The 13490-nt window shown below is 38.2% G+C and overlaps 2 protein-coding genes across 5 annotated transcripts in view; one reads left to right on the top strand and one right to left on the bottom strand.

Annotated features, from left to right (window-relative positions):
* The window catches only part of FBXL13 (F-box and leucine rich repeat protein 13), a 98599-nt gene extending 97228 nt beyond the window's left edge, over window positions 1-1371 (top strand). Inside the window, exon 21 of the mRNA XM_064505255.1 lies at window positions 912-1371. Coding sequence (XP_064361325.1) covers window positions 912-1047 — 136 coding nt within the window. The 3' untranslated portion in view covers window positions 1048-1371. The remainder of the gene's footprint in view (window positions 1-911) is intronic.
* Window positions 1372-2355: 984 nt separating this feature from the next.
* The window catches only part of FAM185A (family with sequence similarity 185 member A), a 44617-nt gene continuing 33482 nt past the window's right edge, over window positions 2356-13490 (bottom strand). For 2 of the 4 annotated variants that reach the window (XM_064505322.1, XM_064505303.1), the window contains 2 exons: window positions 12769-12903; window positions 2356-3983 (listed from right to left, as the gene is read on the bottom strand). In XM_064505322.1, the coding sequence (XP_064361392.1) occupies window positions 3868-3983; window positions 12769-12903 (251 nt within the window). In that variant the 3' untranslated portion in view covers window positions 2356-3867. The remainder of the gene's footprint in view (window positions 3984-12768; window positions 12904-13490) is intronic. The other 2 variants (XM_026097666.2, XM_064505315.1) reach the window with 2 other exon arrangements.

Genomic DNA, 13490 nt, shown 5'->3' with positions numbered 1-13490 from the left:
AGACTGTGCAAAGAAAAATCTTAGGGCTCAGTGTAAAGATAGGGATGTGCCCATTTACTATATCCTTCCTATTTAAGTATGAAACACCACTCTGGAGAGATTCTGTGACATCTTTTGGCATAACTGCTTTATCTGTTTTGTTTGGTGTTAACGCCTTCTTCAAACCACAATGCCATTATTCCAGTGGTATAGCCTACTCACAGTCAGTTCCAAAGATCCGTATCTTCCTCAACGCAAGATATTTACAAACTGGCGCAAGTCTAGATAAGGGCCACCAAGATTTTTAGGGGGCTGGAGCACATGATTTATAAAAACAGGCTGAGCTAATTGGGTTGTTCAGCCTAAAGAGAAGGCTTGGGGTGGGGAGGATCTTACTACTCTCTACAACTACCTGATCAGAGGATACAGAGGAGGACACAGAGCCAGACCCTTCTCAGAGGTGCACACTGAGGGGACGAGAGGTAGCAGACACAAGCTGGCATATATAGAATTCTGAAAGGAAACTACTTTTTATCATGAGGGTGGTCAAAGGGTGGAACAGCAGCCCAGAAAGGCTGTGCAATCTCCATCCCTGGAGATACTCAGAACTTAGCTGGGCAAAGCCCTGAGCCACCTGATCTAGTGAGATCTGCTTTGGGCTGGGCAGGATTAAATGACCTCCAAAGGCCCCTTCCAACCTGATTTACTTTGTGACTATGATCTAACCACTTATCTTTTCTTTTTGTTTCCAAGATACCTCTTATAATATTGATAGTTTCAGTTAAAGCAAGTAACTCCACATCATTAGACTTAGCTTTTGTCGCTCTTTGTAGTAACAGCCTGTGTTAAATATATATATATATATATATATATATATATATATATATATATATATATATATATATATATTATATATTTCACTCTTGTTGCAGACAAGCTGTCCTGAAATACACAGCCAAGTTGGAGAAACAAGAGCATAATGATGCTGACCCTCCTCCCTGGCTTGGATATGACAGGAATGGGAAACATCTCACCTTCACCAAAAAACCTAAGTCAGAGCTTGAATAAACAAATCCTTCAAAATGAAAAATGAAGAAATTATACAACATCTTCTGTAGTTCCACTTATTTTTCAATAGAACATGAAAAGAACACTACAGTATTTTTCTTAAAATTAATAATCCTTTAATAAAAAACAACTTTCTTGCTGAATAAATAAGGATGCATTCCGAATCTTACTAGTAAGAGCTTGTGTGCCTTCAAGCAAGACAGCTGTACTGAAAAGACATTGCTAACTTTCAGATGTTGATTCAAGCTGTCTTCATCTTTCAATAATTGGAAGTTTGTGTAGTCTCATGCAGAGTAAACAATAAATAAATGTATGTGTGTTTGGGGTTCTCGTTTGTCATGACGGTCTTTTCTAGGACATAAACACCCTGAGCTCCCAGAGCTGCACACTTTACACGACTGTTTGTCATCAAGAATAGTGTTTAAATGAATACCTATCTGTGATACACAGCTATAAATGCACATCTAAGCACAGTCCTCTATTTTTAAGCAGTCACTTGCACACCTACAGCACTAGTTCACATAAAGACTTACCAGGCTCAGAATTCAACTCTCCAAGCCAGTTGAAGTTTACATTTTCAGATCTGAATTGTGGACTAGCTAGCAGCTGATACAGTCAAGAGAGTCAAAGATAAAGGAATACAGATGATAGAAGAGTTAAAGGATGATTTTTGTCCTGTTGTAAGATCATCATCTCATCAAATGGAGAAAGAAGAGGAGCACGCCTGGGATTCACTGCTCAGATTCTAATTACTGATAACTCACTAATCTTTCCTTGTATAGAGAAAAATACAAAGTTTCACCTTATTATAGCAGAACAAGACATTACTCGTGTCTTTGGGGAAACTCTCAAAGATTTGACTTTCTTCAGCTCAACGTTGACCTTTACAGTAATGTTCTAAGCTGGTCTCAACATCTACTAACTTGGAATGATTTTAATCAGAGTAGCTTTAGTGGTAGCACAAATTTTCTTGTTGCTTACACTAAAGGAAATAACTAGCAATCCTAACATTTAATTGCAGCTAGCTTTAGAACATGAATGCAATAACTTGCTTATATTTGAAAGTGCAAGAAAGAATGTTTTCTCATGTTCTCCCTTAAATTGCTGATGCAGCAGTCCAACCGAGTCAACTGAGGCTGATGGGCTTTGTATTCAGGATAAATCAGGGCAATTAAAAGGACTCAGTTTTGTGAAATATCTACCACATTGTTTTTATTTTCGAGTGCAGTGTGAATTCAGAAATGCATCTTGCACTTTATGTCTGCAGCAGTGCACAGAAAATATTAGTCTGAAAAAATTTTCAGGAAATTTAAAACTTTTACACATTTATTAATTTTACATCTTTTAACAGTAGTATAATCATAATTAGCAATAACTAGTAATATTATACTGATTTTAGTAATAATATAGTAATGTTTTATATATTAGTGTGTTTATATAAAAATAGATATAATTTGCCATATACATCAGTGCCAAACAGTACATGCAATGGGGAACAGAATATAGTCTTTAATCAATTTGAATTAAAGTAAAAATGCTGCCCTTAAATACTGCAGTGCATTAGCAAGGGGCAATAAAACTTTCCACTGGGAAGGAGGTGGTCATTTTATGATGTACCATTATGATCTACAGTATATACAAACATTCATGCAATTTAAAACCTTAGCTGACACTATGGACTCTTCTTTGTTTCTCTCCATCCACTCAGTTGGCAGGAATTATTACATTTCAGATTTAAAACACAAATTTCAGTACTTGCATTATAAGGGACAATATATAAATGGAAAAGTTTTTAAAAGCTCAATTTACTTTATTGCATGTTTATATTACAGTAACACAAAAACCTCGAGTCATGGTCTCTTGTTCAGGGCATACAAACCTTCCTCACCTCCCTCCTCTGCTCTTCTGCCTCAAAGAGCTTACAGTCCTGTCATGCAAGGCTGACAGTATATCACTGGAAATGTAGCAAATACACAGATTATAGTTCTCATTTATTAGCTCAATACTTCCATTCTTTGGTAGCTTTTAGTTTAGGGAAATGTTCATATGTCAGAAGGACTCTTATCTGAAGTCCAGTTGGTGGAATGTTCTCCCCGGAAATCAGCCAGACTGATTGCACTTCTGAGTGTTTATTTTAGAAGCTTTTCTTAGCAGATGAACAGAGGTACACACAGCTAGACTTCTTGTTTCTACCCAGGAATAAGAGGCCTGTGATGACATGGAACAAGTTCTATAATTTCATGTATGTAGTTTCATACATACAGTGCCCATACATAAGGCATAAATTGCTTAGCGGTCAAATACCAAACAAGACGACTAAATAAGAATTACAGTTCCTCAAGTGGTTTTATCCTATCCATTATATAAATAATTTGTTTGAAGAAAATTCTCATCATTTTGCATAAACCAATAAAACTCACACAGTAATGAGACATTTCATTTAAAAACATAAAATAGCTTGCAGAACATGTCACCTTGGAAGTAAGTTTTCATATTTTCAAATATCATGTTAAAAATCTTTTATAATAGCTCTGAACTTTTGTTTGAAAGTTACTGGCTTTTAGACTGGCTTGGTAAGTGGGTCAAGTTATACAAATTCTAGATATGTAAGATCTTGTTGTTCCTAAAGTGTACGAAAAATAAACCAGTACCGTACACCCATTAAGCACCAGCCATTGTCATTGGTAAATGTTGGGTTAAAAGCCCTCGTTTTCAAAATTGTTTATATCTTATGATAAGAATAGGTATCAAAGTTCCATAATATTACAGAAGTGTTACTTTATGATTCCTTGATTTGATACCTTTGGCCTTATTTCACCTTTAAGTAATCTTCAGCTTGACGGACTGGATCCAGCTTTGGCTTTTAAGAGACACTTTGCCATTTTGTGTGTCAGCCTTAATCCATTTGTCTGCATCATTCCTCTGATTCATGTGACCTGAAAGAGAGTTCTGTTTAGTTTAATTTGACACACAGTAAATATCATCTTCACATCAGCTCTTTTCAAGCTCCCTCAAAATACATTGCAAGACTTTATTTGGTAGAATTTACGCAGTTTTAACAGGAGTTTCTGTCATTTTCTTCTTGATACTGTTCATCCTTTCCCACAATATGTTATCACAACAAATTTGTAGCAATTTCTTTTATTATATAATATCATAGGTTTTTATTATGGGCTAGAAAATATGCAAACATTAAACATTGATCTGGGCAGGTAATTTGAGAAGTTTTCATCTCAGTTGCAAACATGGACAAGAAACATGGGTAAGATCCGATTTACAGGATGACCAGACATGTTGCTACTACTGTTTCTCTATGCTAATAGCTTAACAAAACAGGAAGGTCTCCATCATCTACATGTGGGGCATTAACTTAGTATGCTCACTGTACAATGGACAAAGGAGAAAATTCAGCATTATTCTCATTTTACAGTTAAGAAACTGATGCCCAGAGAGATGAAGTGACCTTCCAAGTTTATACAGAAAATTTATGACCAAATTGGGAATTAAACTGAGATCTTCTGAGTTCCAAATCAGTGCCTTTATCAAAAGATAAGCCTTCACTTAGGGTTATCTTTACAAAATATCTTTTACTGTTATTTTAATGTTTGTGCAATGGAGTAGATTCTAAGTTTAGAACTCGTTTGCGCCTGGCATAGCCTGAGGGATGGCAGGGAAGCAGCTCTATGAAGCAACTTTGCAAACATGCTCTGCTCTGAACTGTAACACGGCTGAAGTGAAATTCTGGTCATGTCAAAAGCAATGGCAAGACTCCAGCTGACATCACTGCCTTGGTTTCCACAACTCAAGTCTACGTGCCAGAATTTTTCTAACATTTCAGCTCTTTGGTACTGCTAAATGGGATTAGCTTAAGATTATGGGCCAAACCACATCGATACACTAGCAGGCATATTGTTTCAAGTACAGGATTTTCAGAGGAGTCCAACACTGGTTCAGTTCTCCCGCTGAATGAAGAAGTATTTCAGTACCCTTTGTTAGCAGACCTCAAATTGCCTTCAGGGATCTCCTTGCAGATGTCCTAGTACGATTTCTGCACTTCTCATTGAGATTCCTGTTACCTTGAGCAACCACACTGCATGCTTACTGTATCCTTCCTACCAGAAGGCAGCCACAAGAAGGTAGAACCCACAGTTCTACCCTCCATCTAATTATGGACTTAAAATACATCTATGAAGATCATCATAAAGTTGGAAAAATGTGATATGTATGAAACTTGTTACTGCTGAAACTTCAATTCCCCAGAATGATTTTCTGAACGACTGATCTGCAATAACACCGTGTCAGAGGAACAGAAATGAAAACAAAATTTGTCTTTTAAGGAGCAATAACTACTAAAACATGAGATCAGGCTGAATTTTAAACAGGAAATACCTCCAGGTGTCAAAAGAATCAACTGACAAAGAAATGCAAAGGAAAATAATTTCAGCTGGTCCCTTAACAGAGTTGCAGAGCAGTGAAAACATAGCTATTTTTTTAAGGAGAGAGGACACAACAAATGTAGGGCAGACACTCATTTCAAGAAAGTGCAAATTGGAGTGCATGGTCCTGATCATTTTCTCTTTCATTTTTGCCACTATTTCCTATGCTTTTGTAGAAGGAACAAATGGTGAAGCACAATCAGCCATACTGATGAATAAAGTTTCAAGCACTGCTTGCTTCCTGCTACAGTTTAGCTAACAAGTTAGAGTTTTAAAGAAACACAGAAACAAATTAATCAGAGTTGTTTCAAAGTTGAGTTATTGTCTCAGCTCTGTTTCTCATTTTGGATTTCCTATGTGAACTTAGGAAAAATGTTTTGCTCCGTATGCTTCTTCTGGAGACTTGCCTGTAAAGGGAATGCAAAAATCAAACTCCCCACAGTAAAGTCAGTATTGAGTTCCACTCCCTTGGGCTGCAGATCTTAAAACTATTTTAAGCTTATTAAGCCTATTGCCAGTAGCAGGTTCAAATCAACTTAAGATAATTACATGGTTTTGTATTAGGCTCCAATCCAGCAACAAGAGTTAGTTGGAAAATTGTTGATCAGTTTGGTTTTAACTATAATTACTGCCTGTACTGTGAATACCGTGAGGTCATAAATGGATTTTGAGAATGAGTTTGCTAGCATGATCAAATCACAAAAGCCAGCAGACTTTTGGATTGTTGACAGGAAAAGAAAGGATTTCATTTCAAAACCCATCAGTCAAGACAACAGTATGAGCTCAGAAAGAGCTAGATGCACCAGTGTGTGACACGGCCACATTTTCAATTTAACAGCTAGGAAAAAAAAAAATCTATGCATGTCTAATAGGCAGAAAATAACTGTGTAAAGTTTTCCAAAGGTAAGTATTGATCATTTATTTGTTTGCCTTCCTGGCGACTGGAGAAGTTAAAAAGAATTCTGTTTTCAAGTAACAAAACATATAAAGATGGGCATATTTTGAATGCAAAATGACAGCAAAATTACTCCAAACGTTAAAAAAAAATCTACAAAAAAATCCTTAATGCATGGAGGGACAAGACAAGACAAGTTCTGAATCCCAAGAGAACAAATTTTTCAGGAGAAAATGTGTGCAAAAATAGGAAATTAACACTTGCGATCAAGATTCAAACCTTAGATCCTTCAATTTCAAAGCATGTATAACAGATGGAGAAATGTTATTTTAATTCTAAACTTATGTTCTCACCTGTTGAGAGATAACTTAAGGTTGTTCACTAGTATTGTTAGGACTGTGGCGTGTCTCCAAAAGACTGTGAGCAGCTTGAGATAAATGCAAGCTGAAACCAATAAAAATCCGTAGGATAGCATCTCATCTAATGTGTTTTTAAGAAGTTGGATGAACTTGCTATTTGACTTGAAGGAATGTAATCTTTTCCAGATACAACCTGGGGTTTTTGTTTGCTTTTTTAAAGATACTGCTTAAGGATCAAGGCTTCACAGAGGGACAGCGTTCAGAGGAACACTGTGAAACTATAAAATAAAGTTCTTCCCACTCAATTCTAGTGGCAAAGATTCAATAACAATTGCTTCTAGGAAAGAAGGAAATTTTTGAAGAGAACACAGAAAATAATCACGGCCACAACAATGAATAGTGCTACTCCTGGGATCAGAACTGCAACTCCAAACACAACAGAGACAAGTCAGCTGCAAAGTGCTACACTTTGACAGCTGCTATGTTTCAGAAGAAAATAAAGTTTCAAAGCACTGCCATGATGCAAAAATCTTTCAGTTATTTCCCTTTTAAAGACCAGTTGCTTGCCTCATGTCCTTCACCGCCCCTTCAACTGTATTTGGGTTTAACCCTGGAACTCCGTGCAGCTAGAAACATATAAAGTAAGCAATGCTGAATTCCAGATAATAAAAGCAATAAATACATCCCTAAAGCCTTGTACATGGTGCACAAGACTCATGCAATCAAATCCTCCTTGCACATTGGTGAGCTGAACTTTGGAGAAATCCTGAAGGGTAAAGCATTTCATTTACTGCTCTGCCAGTACCATGGGATGAGGAGCCATTCTGTGTCTAGTGAGAAATCAGTTGCTGCCAAAGGAGACTACGGTAGGAAACAATCTGTCTAAATTCCATACACATTTCAGAGGAGAAGCCAGGCTTAACATCACTCACACATGAAACCTTTATTATTTCTGTCCATGCTTGAATGAGAGAAAGGTGTCCTTCATCACAATCTACCTGGGAACGAGAGTGGAAGGACTAACTAAATTCATGGAGAAACCTGAAAAGGCAGAGGTAAGGCAATACCTGTCTTTTCAAAAACACCCAATAATGAGGCAAGTTTGGTCTTTCCAGAGGCATGTGAGGAAGAAGGTTGTCTAAAGAGTTCTGATATTGGTTCACTCCATACAAGAAGGAGGCAACATCTATCTGGAAACTTTCACAGGAGAAAAGGGTTAGAGAAAACGAAGATATTCCTCTCCATGCCCAGATTAGAGACCTGAGGAAAGGTATATGCTGATGTGAAAGAGAAGATACTACCTGGGTGCATGGTCACCAGAAGGCAAGGCTCTGGGAGGGACTATTCAGATATAGCTTAGGAAAGCTACAGTGCTATAGATGGGTGGGATTAGTAATAAAAGTTAAAAATCCTATTAAGTGCTGCAAATGTTGTAATGCTGGATGAAATACACAGCAAATGTCTTCTAACTTGAGAGAAGACAACCATTCCCAAACAGCACGTACTTTGTAAGAGGGCAGAAAAATAAGAAGGAAGAGGGCTGGTTTGCCAATTTGAGAAAGGAAGAACAGAGAGACACGGTAACTTGCAAAGACAAATATCCATGGCCACTAAGGAACACCTGTGACACTGTGGGACTTCCACCAAGGAAACTCATGCAAGCGCTGAAAACCAGATTGAGTAATAAGCATCTGCCAAAGTTGAAATCTCACTCGGCACTAAGCAAATTAATGGCATCAGGTCAAAGGTTGCTGCTGGATATGAACCTGGGACTAGAACTGGAGCCTAGGATGGAAAAAGATCTGGAACCAGATCAGTCCTTGGCACCACTCAGAGCTAGGAGATTTACATGGTGTAAAAAGCTGATTATATTCCAGGCAGTTTGATTTGGAAATTGACACCATGAGCTACGAGGATCCACAGAAAGTCTCTACATGATTGCAAGACTTTTTCCAGTGAGCTTACAGTTGTCTACCTATCAATTGGCAATGCAAGTGGGGGGAAGTCTGCCCACTGCCTGCATTTGTTTACTCCCCAAATTTATCCACCCACATCCTTCGTAACCTTCCTTTGGAGTCACTTCAGAGTAGGGGGGAGCAGATGGCCACATCAACTTGGGACAAGAGAAAACAGGACTGAAAGCAAACTCCTGAGGATCCATTATATTTAACTTGATGTGCTTGTCTAGCTTGTTCTTCAAAATCTGCAGAACTGTACATTCCATAGCCTCTCCAGACAATTACTTACTATCAGAAAGTCCATCTTACTATTCAGCTAAGTTTTATTGGCCATAAAGTCAAATCATAATTTCTAGTCCCATTACCCTCTCTGTCTCTGAGACAGAGAGCTGTTTATTCCTTTTCTCTCTGCAACAACTCCTTACATACTTGAAAAGTGTCTCCTCCCTCAGTCTTCTTTTCTTTAAAAGACACTTCTTTACAACTTCCCTCATAAAACACATTATTTAGGCCTCTGATCACACGTTCTCCTCTGAGTTTCTACAGTTGTCAACATCCTTTTTGAAGTGCAGTATGCAAAACTGGAGACAACAACCAAGCAAAGTATTACTAATGCCAAGTAAAGCCAACTGATTACAAAGATCACTTCTGTTAACACACACTATGATGATGTTTATTTTTTTGCAGTCATTTAAGATTATTGTTTCCTGTTTAACTGACATTTCTATTGAAATATTCTTTCTGTAGTGACTGTACAGGTAATTATTCCTACCTTAGTACTTCATACTTACAAAGGACTTACCAGACAAATGGCCTGAAAAAGCATGGAAATCAAGATTGAATTTTAATCCTGCCCTTCAACAGGCTTGTAGCCTCTTTGGCTTGATAGTCTTCTAAGCTTCTTTGCTGCTTAATTATTTGACATGTATCTGCCTACTATCCTTCCTGTTAGCATATATAGTTCCAGAGACAGTTAATAATTTCCACAGGCTTCTTAAATCAGCTGATTTTAGGAATACATGCAGACTTTGAGAAATGGGGAGCAGCAAGGGCTAGGGGTTAGGCTACAGAGCCTTCTGGTAAGCAGAATCCTCTCTTTCTGAACTCTTTGCCAGGGAAAGGAGAAGAATGTCTTGACATGAAACTTTAGAGAAAATTAGACATTAGAAGTTTTTGGAGTTTATTGAGCACTCTCAAACTAGAGAGCCTAAGAAATGCTTTCACAGGGAGCTGGACCAGTGTTTAGCATGAACAATCTGCTTTTATAAACTCCATTATATCATACATACTACTTTCAAAAGTGTCTACTGATGTCAGTGAAAACAGATGCCTTCTCCTTGCAAATTACTCTAAAGAGTACACACCCTGGCAGCGTTCTCCAGGTCCTTCTTGCCTTTGGCAAGTGTCCCAGTTCTGCAGAAAGTCCCTCCCTCTCCTAAAAGAGCAAATCACCTTTTTACACTCTCCTCACTCCGCTTCTGAAGCGCTCACTCCAGGTTCTCATCTTCTTGCTATGACTAAATCCAGGTCTATTTCTCAGCTACCTTGCAAAATCCTGGACGGGACTGTCAGTGGGTTCACAGCCCGCTTTGTTCTTCCATCAGTGTGGAGGGAGTCTTGAAGCAAGGTAATGATATAAGTTGTAACTGCTACAACAGCAGTTAAGGAAGGCTTTCCTGGAGCAGGAGATAGACTAGGTGCAAATTTACCCAAATCATAAAATTTTACCCCATCTTCTCACTGGAGAACTCTACTGTCTCACACTGTACTCCCAGAGGCAAGTAAAAGCCTGAAAGCAGCCAGTTCTGGCACTATCCACATGGGAACTGGCCAGCTTCTGAAAAGCTGCCTATTTTTAAATGAACCTTTGACCTCAGAATCCTAAAAATCTAAATTATCATCCACCTATGATACAGGGGATTTTTCCACTTTGCAAAACACCCTCCCCTCTCCCTTTTTTACATTCCTTTAGCTGCAGCAGAAGCACAGCTACAGACTCTGTACCTAAAACTCCAGGAAAAAATGTCTTCATGATATAGAAATGGTATTAAATGATTTTAAATGATTTCAGAATAAACTTGTACAAGAAAATGCTTAAATATCAACTCTGTGAAGAAGCGATCATCCAGAATGAGGGGACCACTGCTTGGCCTGCAGGGAGAATACACTGTCTCTATGGGATAAGGTAAAGAGAAAGGAAGCATCTCCCCCGCCATGCCAAAGGATGTTACTACCTTGGCCAAGAAAGGCAGGCACTGTTTTCAAAAGGGTAAGAAAGGAGCAAAGCACATTCCAAAGCCACCTACTTCATCTCCCTTCAGGTTTGTAGCTTCTTATTGATTAGCAAAGAAGAAAAGGGCAGGGGAGAGCTGCTATAAATCACTAGTTACATTACGTGAGCCTAGTAATCAACGAAGCTAAATGCCTGGTATAAAGATGGATGAAGATAGATCACTTCCGGCCAGCATTAGATTAGTTCAATTGTATCTTGCTGAAAATACATTCCAAAGTTTATTTTTCATTCATCTGTATCCGGATAAATTTAGATCTATATTTAATTGTTTTTGAGGAATGCTGTAACCTCTTTAAACAACTGATAATCAGTGGCCAAAGGCTGTTGTCTGTCTGTAATTCTCACTGATTTCCATAGCCTTGGGATATGTATATTTGAGGGTTAACTAATCAGAGCCACTTCTGGCCTAAACAGCCAAAATCATTTGGATGCAGAATGGTGGGCTGGGAAATTGCTTCTGCTTCAACAATGACTCTCCTACATAAACACTGACTGGATCATGAAACCAGAGATGCAATTCAGCTGTGTATATTTGAAACATTACTCTTATCTTTAATGTTGCCAGAGTAACAAGATGATTGACCAGCCAGAGGTCCCATTCACTGGGAAATGCTTTTGCTGCTGAAGTGATACATTGCATGGAACTTTGCTTGAAGCTGGGATCCTTCCAAGTTTACTAGCCTGAGGAGTTCTAAACATGGTTTTTAAAAAGCTGCATTTAGTAACTATTAGGAAATTCAAGCGCTAGTTACTGTTCAAGGCAGGAAGAGATATGCCCATACATTTCAAGACTATTGTATTACATACAGGCTCCATATTATGTTTATACAGGTATGCTTCTAACATTTCCTAACTTTGAGGAATTTGGGATTATCATTTTTATGTAGGGGAAGAAAAGAAGTTTTGTATGTATTTTCTTAGATTTAAAAAAAAAAAAAAAGAAAGAAAAACCTAAAGCCTTATTCAATCTATTATCATATCAGGTCATACAAGACCCGTTCAGAAGGAAAGCTGGGGCCTTCAGACCCGTTACACTAACCTTGCCTCTTAAGCAGATGGAGTAATTGGTAACAGCAGCAGACAGCTTCTAGATGGACCAGTCAGGAGAGGAAGAGGGGAAATATACACCCTGACAATTGATTGTACAACTTCATTTTAAAGCAGGGAACAGCAAGACCTGGGTATTGCCAAGTTCAATTTTAGAATTGGTAGAGGAAAGTTTCCAGTAATTACAAGGGGCCTTTCCATGTACCCTCTGTTCCTCCGTACTCCAGCTCCTTCTGTTTTTCCCTGGCCAATTCCCACCCACCCTTTCTCAGCCTATCCTGCACTGTTTAACATTTATGTTTATTTATAAATATGCCATACACACCTTTTACTCTGTTTTTTTGACAGACACACAGAGAAAACTCCTCAGTAGATTTTTCATAGACATAGATTGTCTAAGCCAACAATAAATTCTAAGAATATTTTAAGCAAATTAAAAAGCCATGGGTCAAATTCATACCCTGGTTTACTTCTCTCAGATTCATTGGAATTATGCTGAGGATGAAATTGGCTCTAAGATTTTTGTTAGAGAAATAGTCACTTGTATTCACAAGTCATTTACCAAACAAAATGAGGAATTCATCTAGCAACATGGGTAGTTCACTGGCACAATTTGAAGCTGAAACAGACAAAATGGGAAGAGGCCAAGAGCAATAAAACCGCAAGAAAAGGTAGATACCTTTCACTAATGCCAGACAGACATTTACTGAGAGCCAAAATTAGTAAGCCTTACCACTTATAGTTACATGATCATCTTTGGAGGCACTCTGTGCTTCTTCTAACCGGATCTCTGAGCTCACATCCACTTTTCTCCCAGACAATTGTAAATAAGCTTTGAGAGAGGCAGGTACCTTGACTGTAATAGAACCTGGTATAAATTTAAATGAGACAGTTAGATTAACATCCAGATCAAAGCATGAAACAGGCAACAATTTAGCTAACTTGAGGAAAATCATCCCCCCCCCCCCTTTTTTTTTTTTTTTTTTAAAGAGTCTTTGGACACAGTAATCTCTTTCTGTCTCTGAAAGAATAAGCAAGGACAGCTTCATTTATCATAACCAGAATACTCTACATAACATGCATAAAATGGTGCCACAGCATTTCCTAGGGGGCAGGGAAATTAACACTGATGTATATTGCTGGCAACAGCTCTCCCTAGAGGACCATATCACAACGATGATCCAGGGAAGTTTCTTTAAATATGCCCCATAAACCCAATCAGGACATGATCTAAAACGTTTATGCAGCAGTCAGAAAGCAACCCTAGCTATGAGATTTCAATCCAGCAGAATCAGTTGCCTGTAACAGTCCTGAAGAACAAACAACTGCCAGTATAATCTAGGCCTACATTTTGCTGGATGTGCAAAAGCTTTAGCATAAGGAAGGGGAAAAGGCTTCATCTTTGGGTACTCCTTGGAGAATAGCTCAAAGATGTGACTCACAAAATGCAACACA

Source organism: Dromaius novaehollandiae, chromosome 1 (assembly GCF_036370855.1).
Source record: "Dromaius novaehollandiae isolate bDroNov1 chromosome 1, bDroNov1.hap1, whole genome shotgun sequence".
Lineage (NCBI taxonomy): Eukaryota > Metazoa > Chordata > Aves > Casuariiformes > Dromaiidae > Dromaius > Dromaius novaehollandiae.
The sequence above is the reverse complement of the archived record's forward strand: the minus strand, read 5'-3'. Positions and strand labels throughout refer to the sequence as shown.